Below are 21,688 nucleotides of genomic sequence, written 5' to 3' on the forward strand. Positions count from 1 at the left end.
GCACAGAGGCGACCACTCCTGTTTGCAGTATTTTTTTACCAAGTACTGGTAAAGTAATCATAAACCACTGGTAAATATTGCCTCTGATTGTCACTTTTCCACTAAGTGTCTGGAAAAGTGTAAATCCCTCCCACAATTAACGATTGTGGGAGCCATCCATAATGGTTTCCGTTTTAATCTGCCTGCTTTTACCAGTGTGTAAATATTAGGCGGATTCCACAAGGAATCCATTGGTTTTCTACCAACATAAAAATTCATGCTGGTGGAACACCAATCGGATTCGGCAGGGGTACCTGTAAGAGCAACAAAGCTTGTTAAGTCTGATCTGCTCTCCAACTTTGCCTGCCAAATCATACAAAATCCTGCAGCGCATAAAAAGTGGCAATAAATGCTTTTCGTGCAAATTTTTTTCCATTCTGCTTGACTTGAAAAATGACGCCCTATGATTGCAGCTTTATTTTCCTCAACCTGAATGGAAGCCTACAAGCTCCAGCATAGAAAATAATGAGTACTTACAAAAAAATGTCATAAGGACAAAGTGAAATTAAATTCATGACAAGGAAATTGTGTCACACAGCTTGTTCTGCATCTCCTTAATTTCTAATCACCCAAAATTCACACAGTATATAATTTTAAGAAAAAGTGTCACAGCAATGCTCACTGCCAGTTATCTTTTTTCACATCTCTAATCACTTCCTGTTGTAAATAATCTGCCTCTGAGACACATTTAAAAGATAAGACCTCACTGGGAGGGCACGTGCAGCCCTGGCTGTTTGTGTTTGAGGGGAGAGAGGCAGATCGGGGGCGGGAGGCATGGACATTTGCCCCTTGTCCAAATGTTAAATCCACCTATGATTGCACTCTTTAGGAAATGTTTAAATATTGTTTGTTTGTTTGAAAAGATGTACACCTTCTATACTTTGCCCGCAATATTAAAGAAAACTCTCCTCTCTTTTGTTATTTATTTAATTATTTTATTTTATTTTATTTTTGGTGCTTATATAACGCACAAAGCCCACAGGCATTGTAAGCGATATTCAATCAACATTACAGCTAAGTCAATGCCTAGTCTGGGATGCTGAGGAAAACCCTTATTGATGTATTTTTATGTCCAGTTCAGTACTCTGGATGACAACCCTTGTATAACACCCCCCTCTTAGAATCCCCCTGACCCCACTGAGCCAAGAAGTAGGTTTGTTTTGCAAATTTAAAAGGTTTATTTGGACAATTCAACAATATATATCTATCACACTTTATAAATAAATTGATAACTGATATCACACTTCAGAATATGACCGTGATCAACAATGGATAATGTTACAGGGGTACACTGATTTGGTTACTTAGGAGTAGTGTAGAGGATGAGGTAGCTGAAAATGCTTGATGGTTTCAAGGAAATGCAAGGTGGAATAAAATGCAGTACAGAAATAACTTGTTATGATTTTAGCAAAAGGTAATATGATCACAATGTATGGCTTCAGATTGAAAATGTGATGGATATTCGGATTTAAATGACTGAAATGATTTAAAATGTATTTTATTATGGAGTTCCCTTTCTATTTTGTATATAATTGATTTTTTTTTATTCTACTCTTATATTTATATAATTGTATAAACTGTATTTTATTTTTTGTATTCTGTATATGATTATGTAAAAGTAATATGTGTAAAGTTTGAATTTTTTTCAATCTATATCACATTAAAGTATTTAAATTTAAATATGATCACTTTTTCTTTTGACAATTCACTCCCTCCCTATGCAATACAAGAAATGGAAGGAGAGCACACAGTCTTCAAGAATCCCACAAATCACACTTTATAATGCAATACACAGTTCCAGTTCCCCCAGCAAGCTTAGAGGAAAACAGGTAGAGGTTTGAAACACAGGCCCAAAATGCTTTTAAATGTGATGGCAATGGATGGGAAAATGTGCCAACTGATTTTAATTCCCTCTAGAGATTCAGGGTGAGTGGGAGATGCGTGTTGGTATTAGTGCAGGCTCACTTTACCAATGCTCTATGAGTTATTACCAAGTTGCAAACATATTTTAACAAAAGAAAGAATGGAGCAGCTATTTTGACAAGTGGAGAAATTGAGCCAAAATCGCAAATCGCGGTAAATTTCGCAAGTGTGTGTCTCGCGATTAAAAGTATAGGAAGTCGGTTCTAGGTTGGAAAGCCTAGAATTACAGCTTTAAAATGAAAGTTAAACCACGTTCCTAGTCCAAACGGTTCCAGAGATACGGCCGATTTAATAAAGGTAGATTATCGGATTTAAAGTAAAACTCAAAATGACAGGTGACAGCTTGCAGCTGCAGAATTGACAGGTGACAGTTGTGCAGCTTTAAAAATGACAGATGACACGATTTCTAGGAGGCTGTTCTACTTACGTTAAAATAGTTTGGATTAGATTATTTTAACTAAGAGATGGGGTTCTGCACAGTTCTGCTAGGTACTCACAATATCAATTTGAAATAGGCCTCGTCACGGTCTGGTCAGGTTGGACGGGACTTCCGGCGGGTGGTTCTGAATTCCCGGCTATCTGGGTCAGCTCTGCTCTCTGGGTCTGTCAAGCACCGGATCTGCTCACAACGGTCTGGTTTGTGGTTCTCTCGGGTTCCAGATACAGCACTGCTTTCTGGATACTGCTACAGGTTCTTGCAAACATTCTTGGCAAAAATTCAAACAGCTCGCCCGGCTGTTGAATAGTTTGGTTGATTTTGAGGCCTGCTGAAGAGGATTCAGCTGGTGGATTCAGGCCTCTCTGCTACAAATTCTGGAGTTAATTTCTGCTACAGGTTCTGGAGATTGATGTATTTGAAGTCTGGATCTCTGGATGTGAAGTCGTCGGTCAGCATGCTCCGCAGCACATGGAATTGAATGTCTCTACCTGTCCCAGCAGTCTCTTTTTATGTGTTTTGAAAATGGGTGTGTGCCTGGGCCTAGCTAAGCCTGCCCCTCTCTACTTATCATTGGCCCAATTCTCCCCTCTCCCATGATTGGGGGAAGGAAATGGATTGTCATCATGATGAGGTCTGTTTATGGGTCAGAGGATCCTCCCCTGGTCAAATTGCACACAAATCTATTATCTGTGTACCATTTTTCTAATATTATAGGTCCAGTTAACATATTTTCTGTAGCACCAAACCATCCGATCCCTGTCTTTGTACGATGTCGTGTCCACTGATGACAGAATTCTCCCCTTTTCATCCAGATAACGACCTCTAAACCTTTCCAGATTTTACACAAATGTGCACCAGGGAGATGGGTTTCAGATGATAAAGTACAAAAATATGCAGAAGACCAGGTAACAAACCTGGCCACACAGCCGCTCTCTGTATAAGCCCTACCAAGGGCAGTGCAATTTGCAAAATTAGAGTCAACTAGTAAATGTTCACTGTATTTACAGAATGTAACTCATCCAAATAAATCTCTTAGTCGGATCCAAAAGTAATATGCGTTTATCAAAAAGAAAATTCCAAGTTGGTCACTAATAAAATCTTAGTGAGGCCGCGGCTAACTCATCCCATAATTGTTATAAACATAAAGTGCCAATGCATTTCGGAGCATACAGCTCCTTCATCAGGGCAGGTCTAATTTACACAAACTGTGGAACATTTATACCAAAAGCATCAAGTTTTGAAAAACATAAACAAAATCGTGATTGTGTTACAAAATATAACCATGCGTGAAAACAATATAAAAATAACATACCAATTTTAGATGAGTTGCAAGGTAAATGGAAAAGGTGAATGAAGCCACACAGTAGGGAAAAGAAAAGATGCCAAAATAAATAATGTGTAAATGAAATAACACAGTTAATTTGAACATGATCAGAAAACCAAGGAAAGTTACCTTCAGGGATCGAGGTAGCCCGTGGAAAGAATGTGCGGGGAGTTGACAACAACTTCACGCAAGATCAAAGGTCTGGAAACCAGACCAAATCAATTCTTCAATCTGTAGGTGCAACGACATGTGTTTTAGTGGCATATTTTTGTGTTCCACGAGTCAGGGTGTCTCCAGACTCATCGTAGCCAGCTCCTGTGAATTTTTTGAAAGATGATTTATAACCTCAACCTTTTTTGATCTGTTTGAAAGTGAATTTAAACAAGTGGTGCCCACTTACTTACCTTCCTTCAGATGATAAAGTGTCAGATTTTTAACATACATACATTTGGAGTGAGACCCTATTTTCCGCTAGCAACCCCCCAGAATACACCACAGGGTCCTAACACCTCTTAAAACGTGCACAGAAAAATCACAAAAATAATGATATTACTTATATAATTCTGACAAGTCCGCACTATGAGTTATCTATCTTTTAAAATTATGCTCTGGTCAAAAAGGGGTGTGGCTTCCCAGATCACAGGGTGGAATAACTGGTTTATCCACTTCCCCCAAGCTCAGCTGCTAGCAGAGGCACTGCCCCTCCCAGTTTTCCCAAGAGGAAGCCACTTTACGGCCCCCCCAATATAACATTTGCCTGAGCACAGGACAAGGCTTTGTTTAACCTCCTGCAGTCTGCAGGTCCCGTCCCTTAATTCAATCAGGGAGGTGTGATCTCCTTTTGGCGGGGAAGCGGGAGGCAGCCAGGCCTGGGAATGCAGTTTGATCAAGTTTCAATTCCTGTCGGGGGTAGTTGTCAGGCAGAATCCAGTTTCATTAAGCCAGGTTTCAGCTAAATGTCACTTTTTGTTCCCAGTTTTCTACAATCAAATCAAACTGACAATATTTACATATACATTAAATAATTACTTCCTTCAAGCCATTTCAGAATATAGTTTTACATTGTATCCACCTCTTAGCAAGTCTTTCCTTGGTCTGGTTTTGTTTCATTTGTTCAGTTTTACACAAAAGTCTGGTGGTTTTAAAACGCCGGCTTTCTGCTAGTGGTGAGTACCGGTATTGCAACCATTTTTGGGATTAAGAAAATGAATTCCCCACAGTTCTGAGTTGCTTTTTGGCAATCAGCATTGCCATTCCCAATGGTTTCAGGCTATTGTGTGTGTAGCCCAATGGTGGTTTTAGGCAGTGCCCTCCTGTGCTCACAACATAGGCAAAAATGGGTGGCAGCCTATTCTTCATGTTTTCCCTGTGCACTCTCTTTCTGGCCATCATGATGTTTTCCATGCCAGTACTGCACAGTTTTATGGTAGGGCTTGGATGCATGGGTAAAAACATCCCACAGCATCTGGGCGCTTTTATTGTTCCTGATTAATCTTCTGAGAGGCAAATGTTTTTTGGCGGCTGGGGGTGGGAAAAATCCTCCCAACCTGCTCCCCTCCCCATCACTGGTGGGGGTCCCATGGCAAATCATTTCCATTTCCGGCACTGCCTAAACACCCAGCACTCAAGATTTACATCATACTTTCCAAATACACATGATGTTTTCTGTTTGCATGCTGTTAGGGATAATTCTCCAGAATGGCTTATTTCCCTTACCATCGAGTCCCTCAGCATGTTTTGCGGGATTTCTAGGATTTATTTTTTTCACCTGGTAAGAGTGTGAGCCTTTTTTCCCACTCTTACATGTGTTTTGCTGTGTGTTTTACATGTTTGTGTTCATAGATTGTGGGGCCTCACCTACTCCATAGGCATCATCTTATTACTGTTTGTCACACAGCACCTTTAGTGCAGTGAGACAGGGTTGTCTTTTTCAGACTTCCCACTCTAAACTCCATTTTCTGGGACTGAGTAAGGTCTCACAATACATGTAAAGTTGCCATTGGCTTTATTAGTCTTTTTAAATTCACAGACACAGTACAAACTATCTTCCATAGAGTACTGGAAAGGGTTAATAGTTATCCGTTTTTGTCTGTCTCTCATGGAACATTGTTTCGTTCCCCTTTCTTTATGATTTGGCTGGTGGTAGTGGTATCTACCATATTTTTCCTACCGCAGTCTCGGACTGTTTTAGGCTATGTTAGTAGCCTCAAACTTTAATCCGCTGGACCCCATTTACTTTAATTTGGTTCCGGCTGGGATTATTCGCCATTTCTTTTTGTAAAGGTCTTTCTCATGATTTACTCTGCACGCCAAACCAGGTTTGGTTCCTTTGTTCGCCATCCTTTGGCGGGCTTCTGCACAGAAGCCTTCCTTAGGCTCCTGAGAGTCTAGGTAGACAGGTATGAGGGAGGGATTTATGGCCCCCTGGACAGGGTCTCCTTGGAGACCCAAGTTGCACTCTTGTTTGATTGGCTAGGTGACTGTCCTGCCAGGACAATCACCTTGCTGTGTGATTGACAGCCAGCCTGTGTGAATGGGGGAAAACTGCATAAAAAGCAGGTCTCTGGGACTTGGAAGGCAGAGTCGCCACTGGATTGACAGAACCAAAGAGAAGCTGAAGGAAGAGGACTGCTGCAACTACTGAACCTCCCGGTGAAGCCCTGCTGTGGGTCTGAATCTCCTAAACTTCAATGACAGAGAAGATCTGCAAGGAATCTTCTTCCCTTTAGCTGGTGGGACCAACCAGTTTGCCAAACACCAAGCAAGGCCTCCCTACCCTGGTCGAATTTGCTGTGCACCACTGCAATGGGCCGGATAGCCAGGAGGACCAGACCCTGATTGAGTTTTAAGGAGCGCACCTTTTATTTGTTGCTTTGCTCTGCTGCTGGTTTCTTCGCTGGGCAGTGCAGGACCCTCCAGTCTTCCTCCTTCGTGTCAGTCCGACAGTCGCTCCAGGAACGGTGAGCCTGCAGGATCTGCCAGGAACTTCTGCCTCAGCTACAGCATTCTTCTTCTTCTAAGGTACTGTTCAAACCCGGTTGTTCATTTCATCCAACCACAGTGAAAGTGTTTTAAATCTTTCACCAATCCGAGGGCTTGTCCTTCTCTACTCTTTTAAATAACTTTTCCTTCGACCAACTTCATTTCGAACTCTTGGCAAAGACTTAACCGTGAACTACTCTGAACTGTGTGATCCTCTGCAAAAACTCTGAACCATTAACATTGGCCCAGGCCTATTGATTTGAATCCTCATTGTAGTAAGCCTTTTCTAGATTGCCCTGCCTACTTACTTGTTGGTGCTGTTTGATTTGGTATAACCTTGTCTTTCCCTCCCTTTTTAAATTGCTGGAGTGCCATTTTGCTCACACTTCATTTTGAGCTTAAGTTATCCAGAAATTATTGGTTGTTGTGAGATATATTAAGATTGTGATTTTCTGCTACTTTTTTATTGGTGAACTGTTTTACAAATGATGGTGTAACTAAATGTATATTCTTTTACTCAGAAACCTTGAGTCAGTGTTTGTTTGAGCCATAGTAATTACTGTCCTTTGTGTAACATCTGATACTGCTCACTTTACTCTTGAGATAGGTCTGGCTGCTCAGATATCGCTAACACTTTACTGTGTAGTACGGGCTTGTACTAAAGGTGAATTTGTACTTGCACTTGTAGTCTTAATTGTGTGTGGTGTTCCCAAAGGGTACTGCATATGATTCTGCCTAACACATGCAAACTTTGTTAAGTTACTCAAGCAGAATGAGGTTATCAATTCAGTAATTATCAATTTGAATCATGAAATGTTCTGGCAGTTCAGGCCATGCTCCCACACAGACAAAGATAGTCTATTTAGGTCTGAACTCCACTGGTAAGTACTCATGAGAAGATGATCTGAAACGGGTCCATACTTACCATCGTAGACTTGTCATTTCCAGGTAGGGTTATTGGACCAACTCAGTGAGGTGCAGCTTAATTCACTAGGCAGAGCAAATGAAGCACCCACATCTGGATATATACACTTTCACTTCGGGAGATAAATTGAAACTAACATGCATTGGCAATGCCAACAGCTTTGCCTTTTGATTAGGCACAGATAGGCTTTTGCCAAGCACTGCCACACGGGAACTGTGCAAGTACCTTGGCTTATGATGTCATTGCCTGGCAAATGTCTGTCTAATACCTATACACAAGCCAAAACTGCTGGCTTTGCAATTGCTTTTCTTAGACAGGACTCCCGTGCAAGGAACAGAGACATCGACACAGATATTGTTTTTAAAATCAGCTGACTGAAGGCACACACTAAGAGATTACTATCACACCAGGAGCTCATTTACAGAGGCAATTAAGTAATTAAACACCTCAAAAGAATACTTAAATATAACACTGCCAGGTCCTATATAGCACATAGATTGATGTTACTTTGTGATAGAGCTTGCTCAAAGAATTTCCAAAGGGTAGTTGGTAGTAATGCCATAGGCATTCACCTAGCCATGGCTATTCATTGAGTGGGTAAATGACCGAACACGCTGTAACACTCAGCTGACTCCCACAGAGGCGCGGGCCTGGTTTGAGCTGCAGTGACCTCTTCTAAAGTGATGCGCAGGACTCGGAAGACAGACTGGACTGGACCCCCAAATCTTGCTTGTCTGGCTCGCAGAAGTATCCTTCTGTAGGTGGAAATAGGGGATTAGCTGTCTGCGGGGTAATGCGTCGGCCTCCCACTTACCCCTCTCACCCTCCTCAAAACCCTTCTGTGCTTCCCCGTGGCGTCTCACCTTAGGGTCTGGAAGGACGAGCTCTCCATCCTGCTTCTGATGCAGGGGCGCGTTGGTATCCAGTTACTTCACTGGATTTTCGGATTGGTGGTTTCTGATGCGGGGGCACGTTGGTATCCAGTTACTTAACTGGATTTTCGGATTGGTGAGAACCAAACTTGCTTGGCTTCCAGGTAAGTTTTTGATAAGTGGTTCCCCTTGTGTGCATGCATTAATGTTCTAATGCTAGTGTCTTTTTCCCCATAAGGGCCGGGGTACGGAATGCCGGGGAACAGGCACCGACCCGAGATGAGAGGTGAAATCCTTGTGGAAATCAGGTAAGTCTTTAATGAGCGTCTTGGTAATGTCTTTTCATTCGCTCATTAACGCTGATGTCTTTTTCCCCTTAGGGGCCGGGGTCCGAAAATGCCTGGATGCGGCGCGGACCCGAAATGAAAAGGGAATGACCCAGCAGGTAAGTCTTAACATGGAGATTTAGCTTCCCTTTTCCCTTCTTTCTCTCACCTTCGTTATTGTCTTTTTCTCCTAGGCGCTGGGGCGCGACTGCGGATCCGGATGGTCGCTGCAGAACATGGAAGCACCCTGTAAGGTGAGTAGAATGAAGCGCAGCAGCGATCGATGCGATGTGCTTTTAAAAATAAATGTCTTCCTTTTCAGGATCGTCGGCGAAATGTCTCTGGGATGCAGATTTAGCAGGTAAGGCCTTTTCCTTCTTCTGTTCTCTTGTTCCCTTCCTTTGCAGGTGATTCAGGATGCTGGCAGGCGTGGCAGAAGTCAGGATGCAGGAGCAGACACGGTTAGCGTCCAGCTGCTAGATGCAGAACAACGCGAAGCACGTGTGGCAGTCCGGGCGTGGTTTAAATAGCCTCGGAAGAAGTCCCAGGTAAGTATTCTTCACGGTCCCCACCCAAGTAAAATAGTTCCTTAATAAAGTAGTCCCTCCTAAGCCTTATTTGGCTTGAGGCTTTATGCAGCATGGTCTGCGTCAGGTAAGTGCACCAAACACCTTCATTTATGAGCCTGGCGCCTTTGGCGCCAGGACTGATGTCCAATATGAGCCTGGCACCAAAGGCGCCAGGACAAAGTCCAAAGAGCCCCTATTAGGGGCCGCAGGGTTTTGTCCTGAGGGCATGATGCCTGCTTCCGGGGGTGCTGGGCCTGTCCCGGTGCTCTGGGGGCAGGCATCATGACAGCACCCTCCCCCAAGGCCCCTCCCAAGGTCGTTCCTTCTGGAGGTTTCGGTTTGTTTGGGAAATTCCGATGGAACCTTTTTACCAGCCGAGGTGCATGTACGTGGTCGCTGGGTTCCCAAGACCTTTCCTGAGGCCCATACCCTTTCCAATCAATTAGATAGAAAAGTTTTGATTTTGAGATTTTAGAATCCAAAATGTCTTTTACCTCGAATTCAGGTTCCCCATCTATCTGAATTGGTTCTGGAGGCTTTATTAATCTGGTTCCTGGTTGCACTGGTTTCAAAAGAGACACATGAAAAACGGGATGAATCCACATGTTGGTTGGCAGCTCGAGCTTGACTGCCACTGGATTAATGATAGCTTTGATCGAATAAGGGCCTAAATACCTTGGATTAAAAGTTCGAGGTCCCTTGAGCGATAAATGTTTTGTAGCCAACCATACTTGATCTCCTACTTGGTATGAAGGCGCCTCCCTCCGATGCTGATCTGCATTTTTCTTGTATTTCTCTTTCGCTTGTTGCAAATGGGCAGTTGCATTCTTGAAGGCTTGAGTTATAGTGGAATGCAAATGGTCCACTGCGGGCATTTCGAGGCTCAGAGGAGAGTCCAGGTCTGAAGTACGAGGGTGATGTCCATATAGGGTGTAAAAGGGGCTTTGTCCAGTTCCAGAGTGCACCGAGTTATTGTATGCATATTCGGCCACCCATAACAAATCCTTCCAATTACCCTCCGATTGGTGCAACATACACCGTAGGTATTGTTCAAGGGTCTGGTTTGTTCTCTCCGTCTGACCATCGGTCTGTGGGTGGTGGCTGGTTGAGAGTCTTACGTCGATTTGTGCCAGTTGACAACACTTTTTCCAAAAGTGTGAAATAAACTGGCTTCCCCGGTCGGAGACTAATATGGACGGGAATCCATGCAAACGGATAATATTTTCGAGGAATTCCTTGGCAAGGACAGAAGCTGAAGGTAATCCTCTCAACGGAATAAAATGAGTCATTTTTGAAAATAAATCCGCCACAACCAGAATGGTATTGTATCCATTACAAGGGGGCAGGTCTGTGATAAAATCTAGTGATAAGGTGTGCCAAGGCGCTGGTGGAATGTCTAAAGGCTGAAGAAGACCGGCGGGTCTTATCTTTTGGCCTTTGTTTTGGGCGCAAACTCCACAGGACATCACAAAAGATTTAATATCCTTTCGCCAGGAAGGCCACCAGAATTGTCGTTTAATTTTTTCCTCAGTTTTGGCAATGCCAGGATGTCTTTCCATCAGGGCATCATGATGACGGGAAATAACCAGTTCTTGTAATTCCTTTTCTGGCAGAAATAAGCGTCCTTGGAAGTAAGGTAGGCCATTGTTGACCGAAAAGTAAGATCCTCTTTGGATCCAATCCTGCAAGGCGGTAGAGTCCAGGAGTTGTTTTACTCGTGCTTGAATGTCTTCGAAGGTTTGTAAGGAGGTTAATCCCAAAATTCTTTGTTCGGGAATGATCGGCACAGGTTCTGAAGTAGTGTCTATTTCTCCCATTTCTATTCGAGATAGTGCATCTGCTTTGCCATTCTTACAGCCGGGACAGTAAGTGATTACAAAATCGAACTCAGCAAAGAACAAAGCCCATCGGAGCTGACGTGACGATTGAGCCTTGGCAGTCTTTAAGTATTGCAAGTTTCGGGTATCAGTGATCACGGTAATGGTGTGCCTGACGCCAAGAAGATAATGCCGCCATGCCTTAAAGGCGGACTTGATGGCTAATAATTCCTTATCGGTTATTGCATAATTTACCTCAGGCGGTGAGAACTTTCTGGACCAGAATGCTACAGGATGCAGTTGGTTGGTTTCAGGGTCTCTCTGAGACAGGACAGCTCCCATGGCTAAACTGGATGCGTCAGTTTCGACTATGTATGGGAGATCGGGACGCGGGTGCTTCAAAATAGGTGCAGACGTGAATTTAGCTTTCAACTCCTAAAAGGCCTGTTCAGCTTCCTTGGTCCATTCGAAACGTTTATTTTTCCGCAAGAGTGCAGTGATGGGGTTGTACTACACGTGAAAATTCCGGAATAAATCTGCGATAAAAATTGGCAAAACCAAGCATGCTTTGGACCCTTTTCACCGAACTAGGAGATGGCCATTTGAGGATGGCCTCCACTTTCCGTGAGTCCATTCGGACCCCATTAGGTGTCAGGATGAATCCGAGAAACTCTATCTCGGTGGTATGGAAAACACACTTTTCCAGCTTAGCAAACAGTTTGTGCTGACGCAATTTCTCAAGGACGGCCCGGACATGCTTTCTGTGATCAGATTCCGAAGAGGAGTACACAAGAATGTCATCGATATATATGACAACACAAACATCGATGAGTTCCTGAAGGACATCGTTCATGAAGAATTGGAAGGCAGCAGGCGCGTTGCACAACCCGAAAGGCATCACTTGGTATTCGAATAATCCGTATTTTGTACGGAAGGCGGTTTTCCATTGGTCGCCTTCCTTTACTCGCACCAGATAAGCCACCCGGAGATCTAACTTGGTGTATACGCAAGCGTCCTTCACCTGGTCAAGGAGTTCAGGGATCAGAGGCAGAGGGTAACGGTTTTTAACCGTTATCTGGTTCAATGCGCGGTAGTCGATACAAGTTCTAAGGTCGCCTTCTTTTTTGGGCACGAAGAACAAAGCCGAGGATGCTGGGGACTTTGACGGGCGAATAAAACCATTGGCTAGGTATTGATCCAAATATTGTCTCAAATGCAGGTTCTCAGGTTCGGTAAGGGCATAAATCCTGCTACAAGGGGGTTGTGCACCGGGCACCAGATCGATTTGGCAATTGTACGATCTGTGGGGAGGTAAGGTGTTGGCCTGTTCCTTTTGGAAGACGTCCTGAAAGTCTTGGTATTCCGGAGGTAGTTGCATGGAGGCAGAGGTTACAGATGCTAGACTAATCTTCAGATTTTCTGGGTAGCAGGTTTGTGCACAATCCGGGAAGGTTATTCTCTTAGCTCGCCAATCAATTCGAGGATTATGTGTCTCTAACCAAGGAATTCCAAGAATAACCTGAAATTGTGGAGCCTTGATTACATCAAACACAACTGCCTCCCGATGGCCGTCCGGACCAATAAGAGTCACCTCAGTAGTGGAATGTGTTACCGGTCCAGAGGCAAGTTCAGTTCCATCGACTGTGGTGATGACATCTTTGCTGGTTTTAGGACACAGAGGGAGGTTAATCCTAGAGACCAATTCACGATCCACATAGTTTCCTATAGCCCCACTATCGATGTATGCCTTTATTGCATGCAACCGCTTAGGCTGTTCCGGATCTACGAGAACCATTGGCACAATGAAATGCAAGGTCTGAGAGTTAGTTTTCAAGCTCGGCAAGCGGACCCCTACACTTGTCGGGCAGAGTCGTTTCCCGAAACAGAGTCTTCATGGTTTTTATCAGCGGCGCCTACCACCTTCTTGGGCGGTTTTGCTGGGCAATCTCGTAGAAAGTGTCCAGAGTTCCCACAGTAAAGACATAATTCTAACTGCCGCCTCCTTTCACGTTCCTTTTGAGTTAAAGGTCCTTTAACCCCTCCAATTTGCATAGGCTCAGAGACATCAGCACCCTTGGGGTTAGCGTGGGTCTTGACCAACACCCGGGTCTCAAACTTGGACCGATCTGCTTTTCTGTTTTGAAGTCTGTGATCCAATTGGACCACTAAGTCTATATATTCTGTGCATTCTTGGGGCGGATTTACAACCTGGGCCAAGACGTCTTTAAGTTCTCCGCTTAGACCTCGATAAAATAACGTGATTCTTTTATCTTCTGGCCACCCAGTTTCCACAATTAGTCTATTAAAGGTTGCAATGTAGGATAGGAGGTCCTGATTGCCCTGTCGCAGGGATAGAAGTTTGTCATCCAGAGCCTGCCCCTGAGAGTGTCGAGCAAATAACCTTTCCATGCTTGCTTGAAATCCTTGAAAATCACGGAGAATTGGGTCATCTTGAGTAACCAGTGGAACTGACCAATCGGCAGCACAGCCGCTGAGATATGACAATACAAAGGCTACCTTGGTCTGATCATTAGGGAAGGCCCCAGGTCTGCATAAGAAGTGCAAACGACACTGATTCATGAATACGGCAAATCGTTTGGGGTCCCCAGCAAAGCGTTCGGGTGGGGCCAGCGGCATGTTTCCAGGTAGATTAATCTGCACAGGGTTACTGGAAACCACAGGAGTGGGGTTCCCTCCGGAACCCGGTAGAGGAGTTTGTCCAGCTTGACCTTGCAAAATCTGTCTGGCCAGGTCATCAGTTCTTTCCTTTGATACAATTGATTCCCTCCTGAGGGCATTAGTCTCTTGACGAGCGGCATGTACTTCGGCATGTAATTCCCCAAGTAATTGGGCCAACTGATCAGTCTCAGAAGTTTCCATAGCGCCTGGGTGGGAATTTGTAGGATGGCTTCGCGTTCTGTAACGCTCACCTGATTCCCACAGAGGCGCCGGCCTGGTTTGAGCTGCTGTGACCTCTTCTAAAGTGATGCGCAGGACTCGGAAGACAGACTGGACTGGACCCCCAAATCTTGCTTGTCTGGCTCGCAGAAGTATCCTTCTGTAGGTGGAAATAGGGGATTAGCTGTCTCCGGGGTAATGCGTCGGCCTCCCACTTACCCCTTTCACCCTCCTCAAAACCCTTCTGTGCTTCCCCGTGGCGTCTCACCTTAGGGTCTGGAAGGACAAGCTCTCCATCCTGCTTCTGATGCAGGGGCGCGTTGGTATCCAGTTACTTCACTGGATTTTCGGATTGGTGGTTTCTGATGCGGGGGCGCGTTGGTATCCAGTTACTTCACTGGATTTTCGGATTGGTGAGAACCAAACTTGCTTGGCTTCCAGGTAAGTTTTTGATAAGTGGTTCCCCTTATGTCCATGCATTAATGTTCTAATGCTAGTGTCTTTTTCCCCATAAGGGCCGGGGTACGGAATGCCGGGGAACAGGCACCGACCCGAGATGAGAGGTGAAATCCTTGTGGAAATCAGGTAAGTCTTTAATGAGCGTCTTGGTAATGTCTTTTCATTCGCTCATTAACGCTGATGTCTTTTTCCCCTTAGGGGCCGGGGTCAGAAAATGCCTGGATGCGGCGCGGACCCGAAATGAAAAGGGAATGACCCAGCAGGTAAGTCTTAACATGGAGATTTAGCTTCCCTTTTCCCTTCTTTCTCTCACCTTCATTATTGTCTTTTTCTCCTAGGCGCTGGGGCGCGACTGCGGATCCGGATGGTTGCTGCAGAACATGGAAGCGCCCTGTAAGGTGAGTAGAATGAGGCGCTGCAGCGATCGATGCGATGTGCTCTTAAAAATAAATGTCTTCCTTTTCAGGATCGTCGGCGAAATGTCTCTGGGATGCAGATTTAGCAGGTAAGGCCTTTTCCTTCTTCTGTTCTCTTGTTCCCTTCCTTTGCAGGTGATTCAGGATGCTGGCAGGCGTGGCAGAAGTCAGGATGCAGGAGCAGACACAGTGAGCGTCCAGCTGCTAGATGCAGAACAACGCGAAGCACGTGTGGAAGTCCGGGTGTGGTTTAAATAGCCTTGGAAGAAGTCCCAGGTAAGTATTCTTCCATGGTCCCCACCCAAGTAAAATAGTTCCTTAATAAAGTAGTCCCTCCTAAGCCTTATTTGGCTTGAGGCTTTATGCAGCATGGTCTGCGTCAGGTAAGTGCACCAAACACCTTCTTTTATGAGCCTGGCGCCTTTGGCGCCAGGACTGATGTCCAATATGAGCCTGGCGCCAAAGGCGCCAGGACAAAGTCCAAAGAGCCCCTATTAGGGGCCGCTGGGTTTTTTCCCGAGGGCATGATGCCTGCTTCCGGGGGTGCTGGGCCTGTCCCGGTGCTCTGGGGGCAGGCATCATGACACACGCAGTGAGATGTGTGTTTCCCCTCACATCCTGTCTCCATCCTATCTGTGTTCAACTGCAAGAATTCTGGCTTATACCTAATAGGCAAAGCTCAAAAAGTATGGATGTACGTCTCTGAATCAATCCAACTGGCATTGCTCTGGTCAGCCTTCCATACCATTGTCTGCAAATCAGCCTTGGCCCTGCCACTAATGTGAGCAGCCCTGCCTAAACTGCTAGATGGCTAGACTATAAGATCTAAAAATGCCTTTGGTTGCTTGTGTTCCAGTGCTTTGAACCGTTTGCCATGCCCATGCCTAGCAATTGAGACTGAACTGCACCTTTTGGTGGCAGAACCAAGAGTCATCTGCTAATGGCTTGCCCCCTTCTGTAACGGCACAGACATACTAAAGAATTATGGCATGGATATCTGTGCAGAGAAATGATAGTGGTAATGTTTAATTGAAATCCTTGCATCTACCACTTTTTGATTTTAGTACTCTCCCCTCCAGAATTACATTTTTGTTCCTACCAAACTTATTTTTTCACATATACTTAAGTTGCTAATGCAGAGGATTAGATATTTTCAATGTAATTTGTAAGAGCTCTGTGACAAATTTTTGAATAACGTCAATTCTCCACATGGGGAGCCCTTCGCTGTAAGGCTAGTGTGGTGCAGCCACTAACCAATATTCCCCCTAGGGATGGTAAAATGCGGGAGGTTCTTGCAGGGGTGGGCTTCCCTCTTGGGGATGAGGACTTATATTGTGGCCCACAAGCACCGCATTCCCTTAATAACCCCATCATCCACCACCAGTACAAAACCAGATATGCTTTAATGTACTCAGATGGTATATTGTAACTCGTTAATGTCCAGTAGTACTGGAACGAGGAAGCCCTGAGGAGGCATAGAGATCACTTTGGTAAAACAGACATCAGACACTTGTAAATCTCCAAAGAGGAAAACTCCTTTATAAATGGAAGAAGGATTTACCATGTCAAACCCAGCCGGGAGAGGCAACAGGTTCAGAAACCAACAGGAGTTTCAAACCCTGTGGGCAGACCAGAGTTAGGGGAGAGCAGAGGTTGCCAGAGAAGCGCCGAAGTTCTGTGTGGGTCCAACTAACATGGACCTGAACACGAGGCAGGAGAGAAGAGCCGAGAAGCATACCAGAGCATGGAGCTGCATGGTGCTGTGGAAACCAGAGAGAGAAACCTGGTACATCTGAGAGAAGAACCCCAGTCCCAGGAAGTCCCAGTGGTGTGCCTAAATCCTTCAGATGGTAACTGGAGGTGTGAGAGACACAGAGAGGACACAGAGGTGGAAGATAGACGGGTTGGGGACCCTATCACTTGTATACCCAGCATCCAAAGAGAGTTTCCTTGCCGCAGTGGCAACAATAAGTCCACTGACCACCAGCAGCTGAAAGTACACACTTCCTTTTTTTGTGCCCAAGGTACAAAAGTGCCTGTGGAAAAAAGGTAAACTTATTTTTAAATAATAGAGGATAACCATCCCTTAGTGAGGCAGAAGTGTTGTGCAAATAATCCAAAGATTTAGATACCATGTTTGTGGTTTCTGCTTGCCTAGCCCAGGCATGGCTGATGTGATGTAGGCCTTTGGCATCGCCAAGAACTATGTTGGCCTAAATTAAATGTATTATAATGCGAGGATGGATTTGAGTAGACTGTCCTTTTGGGCAGGAACAATCAACTATTGTTTTTAATTCTTTTTAATTTAAATGTATCATGACATTTGTACTGTTATACTGTTATGTAGTCTCCTAGTCATGTAATATAATACGTAGCATAGCCGATTGTGTGTCAAATATGGATAATAGTGCCTTATTCTGGGTAATTGATTAAATAATGTGTATGTATATATTCATTTATCTATTTAAGTGTTTTGAATATTCAAAATTGGTGTTGTTTCTGCTCCACAGCTAATCACAAATGATGCTATCTATCATGCTACTGTTCACAGTCCTATGCCTTATGTATGACTAATATCTTGTGTTATACCATATGGGTAACAGAGTTAAAATTGTTTATGACATGGTTCTTATTTTGTTTTCATAATTTTGTGGTTATCCACAAACCAACAATAAAGTCAAATGATGATTAACATGATGATGATACTATCGAGTATATTTGTGACATGCTTCTGTCAAACATTATGTACTGTTCATGAACATACGTTAAATTGCCAGCCTGCGGTCACTTCTAACCTGATAACCTTCTTCCTTGCCACCCTAGATAATGGTCGGAGAGGGTGTCCTCTACTGCTGTCTGTCCAAGAGGAAGAGCGGCATTGGAGCAGAAGCCAACATTAATGCCGGAGGCTGCAACTTCAACTCCTTCCTGCGAAGAGCTGTCCGCTTTATTGGTATGTCTTACCCATGAACTTCAAGTGCATGATATAAAGCCTTCCCCAGCATTCCTTAGAATCGTTCATTGTTGTGCTTGTAACTTCAAGGTGTTCCGAAACCGGTGTATGTGCCATTGCAGAAACAAGTGTAAAAGTGAATAGCATGTACCCGGAAGAATCAGCACTTTCAGGAGAGTCTGAAGAATGTCGTTTATTGCTATGAATGACATATGCTTTAATGGGATTGTAACCCTATAACTGTAACCGTTATGTTTTCACAAGATATACTTTCACAGCACCGACCTTTCGAAATGCTTGCTCTCACAGGACAGACATGTTCTTTTTCATGAAAATTGATCAAGCAAAATGTAATGACCTCCTTCATAATGTGAAATTATGAATGGCAACGCGACATAATTCTATTTGAACATTCCTAATGTATGCTGCAGATGAATGGGTTTCTGGGAGTTCAACATTTTTATTTTTTTGACCAGTAGTGTTGGTTACTGCTAATGCTTGTGTTGGGTTCTGGTTGTTGCGTACCTGTGTGATCCGTTCTCTTATCTGTCTTCTCTGTTGAGGGCCTCACTGTACCTTGTTGCACCTTCCCCTGTTCTCTCCTGCGCTTATCTGCTGGCCCAGCCGCTGTCTGACATCTGTGCATTCTGTTGGAAGGTTGCTGGTGTGGAACAGGAGGCACTGAGATGTGAGATGGCGGGTTTCAGAGTGGTCTTGGCCTGTTAGCTTCGATATGCCCCACCGCGCTATGGAACGAAAACTCATACCATACCTTCCGCAGAGTACTCAAAACCATGTTGTTTAATAGCTCCACCTTACCTATCCGACTGTATTTTCACAACTGTATGTAAATATGCAAATATGCTCTGCACTGTATCTATGTATACACCATGTATGCCTGTAACAAGTAAGATTGCTTTCAGCGCCACGATGCCCCTGGGCAGATGTGCACTATACAAATCCAAATAAATAAAAATAAATAAATGCCTGTAAGCCTGTGTTTGAGTCCTGGACTACAGTGCCCGGAGCCAAAACACAGCTTTGAACCGTTTGCCATGCCCATAGGACTGTAAACAGTAGGGATTATTACTACGCAGCTAAATTGTACTATTTTATGAACTTCAGCATGACTAAATATGGCGCCATTAAAATACTAAGCTACGGCCTGCAGGTCGCACACAGGTCCTAGTATTAAGTGCTTAGATCACTGAGCTACCTCAGACCTTTAGATTCCACACAGATCTCTTTGACACTGCCATTGTCTGTCTGACCAATTCTAACACATGAGAGAGGCCACTGATCACTTATGAAGCACACACCATGAACTTTACACATATATTTGCTTTTAAAGTAACAGGATTTGTTATTATTCAACTGACTGGTAAGGTGTATAGATTTTAGAAAGATGAACGACTAAGGGCTTTGTTACAAGTTTGACTTGGGTAGTAAAACAGCAGCTGTTTCAGAATGTCAAATGTTATATCAATCAATCACATGTATGCTTTCACAACTGAAACTCACCAAAACAGGAAGATTTTGCGTGGGGGGAATGTCCTCCACACAAACCTGTTACAGCATGAACAATTTATTGCATGTGGTTATTCAGGATTTGGGATACTCTATCCTAAATGTGCCTGTTCACCCTATTCCTGTCTTCCTGATGTACTTTTGAATGATCTTATGCTATAGACCACCTGGTCTTGTGCATAATTTATTGGTATATGTAAAAGAATGTTTGGCTTCTAAAGCTCTCAGACGCTCCAGATTGCTTTTAATCAGCAACTTTAATGTGTGGCATAGCATCCCGGACAATGTGGACTTATTTAAGCAATAGAACCCGAGTGGCGGGGGCATTACCGACTCAGGTAAGGACCCAAGCGAAGCGAGGGCCTTACCGAAGGCCCCGGGGCATTACCAGAGTCGGTAATGCCCCCACCGCTCGGGTTCTATTGCTATTAGTATCCCGGCCCGCAAAATGTGCATGACCGGGGTACTAAGTTTTTTTCTGTCCCGAAACGCTGCAGCATTTCAACGCTGTGGCGTTTTGGGACAAAAAAAAACAACTAAGAAAATGGCCGCCGCCCCTTTCCATGACGGCCATCGGGAGCGGACGCGCTGAGAACACAAGTGTTCCCAGCGCGTCCGCTCCCGAAAAAGGATTAAAAAAAAAGGTAAGTGGGTTTGGGAGGGCGGGAGTGGGATGGGGGAAAAAGAAAAAAAAAGTACCTGCGTCCCCGGCGGGGGACGAGGGAAGCCCCCAGCCGTGTGGAGGTGCAGAGCGGGGATGGCCCTGTTCCGAGTCTCCACACGGCTGGAGGCTTCCCTCATCCCCCGCCGGGGACGCAGGATCAAGAAGGTAAGTTGGGGGGGCAGGTGGGAGGGCGGGGAGGTAAGGGAAGGGAAAAATAAAAATAAAAAAAGACTTACCCGAGTCCCCGGCAGGGGGCGAAGGCAGCCTCAGCCACGGGGAGGTTTGGTGCGGGGATGGCCCCGCTTCGAGCCTCCTCATTGGCTGAGGAGCTGCCATGCCCCACGCTGGGGACAAAGGCTGTGAAATCCCGAAGGAGGGATTCCCGGCCGGGTAGGGACCTGGCGAGAGACAATCAGAATGCTTGTTGCATTCTGATTGTCTCTCGCCAGGGTACTAATAAACTGATGGAGATACTTGTGGACTGTGATAATTCATCTCTGGTCACCTCACCATCACATTGGTTAGGGCATTGTCTTGACTTAATCCTCGGTAGAAGAATTGGAGTGGGATATCTTGATACTGGCCGGATCATTGTGCTAGGTTTTCTACATTTGGTCTCGGTCAGGCGTCAGTGTCTTACACTGCTCGTGTAGCCAACCAAGGTCTGTTGCACAGTGTTAAGAACCTCTCGGAGATCACCGTGCAAGATCTAATGCCCGCTTTAGTATCCTAACTTGGAGAGACAATAAAAAAATCTATTTTGCTTCGATTTGAGTGTCAGATTCTTTTACCCCTTTTCGTGTCAGACAAATTACAAAACGCCATTATCTCTGGCATACTCCTATCCTTAGAAACCTGAAACAAGAATATCTAAGTAAAGAAAACATTTGGAGGAAACGAGAGGGCCCATTCTGTCTTTCTACTGCTAAATCAGCATTGTTTATTTATATTGCATGCCAGACCCAAGGTTATCAGGGCATAGCGGTTACAAGAATGTTCGAATTACATTACCAGTTATAAAAAAGCATTTTTTCTGGCAAACACTGCTTTCTTGAACAATAGCTTATATTGCCACCAACACACCACAAGAGCTAATTGATGTTATTAATACATTTTGCAATCCTCCCTGTATGTTGGTGCATGTGGTACCTACTATTAAACTGTCAAATGATTTTAACAATTGTTTCATATTAAATTCATTCAGGATGACCTTAACAAAGCCATGTCGGCCCCTCAGCTCAATCAGTCGATCTGGTTATCAAAGCCTACCAACATCTCTAATGCCCTATCACTTCTGAAGGCTCTAAGAACTAGCAATTGCTTCTTTGATCACATACCAGCATGCATGCCCCTTTATCAAAGTCTTTGTGGACTCCACCATTTCCCAAGCAGTGTTTCTGGGGGGCCCTTAGGTCCTCTACTCTAACCCCTTTGCTAAATGAATCATTGCACAATCCAGGGCTTTTACAAAATGATTGAACAATAGTGTGTTTGCCTTGAACTGCAGAAATACTGGAAAATGTGGTTATGTCTCAACTACAGAATCATGTTGATG

At 44.5% G+C, this 21,688-nt stretch overlaps 1 protein-coding gene across 1 annotated transcript in view; it reads left to right on the plus strand.

Moving 5' to 3' along the window:
- Nucleotides 1–21,688, plus strand: part of PLPPR4 (phospholipid phosphatase related 4) — a 538,006-nt gene that overhangs the window by 312,060 nt on the left and 204,258 nt on the right. Inside the window, exon 3 of the mRNA XM_069641535.1 lies at nucleotides 17,813–17,942. Within this exon, the coding sequence (XP_069497636.1) occupies nucleotides 17,813–17,942 (130 nt within the window). The remainder of the gene's footprint in view (nucleotides 1–17,812; nucleotides 17,943–21,688) is intronic.

The sequence above is a fragment of the Ambystoma mexicanum genome, chromosome 1q (genome assembly GCF_040938575.1).
Source record: "Ambystoma mexicanum isolate Mex_15411 chromosome 1q, UKY_AmexF1_1, whole genome shotgun sequence".
Classification (NCBI taxonomy): Eukaryota; Metazoa; Chordata; class Amphibia; order Caudata; family Ambystomatidae; genus Ambystoma; species Ambystoma mexicanum.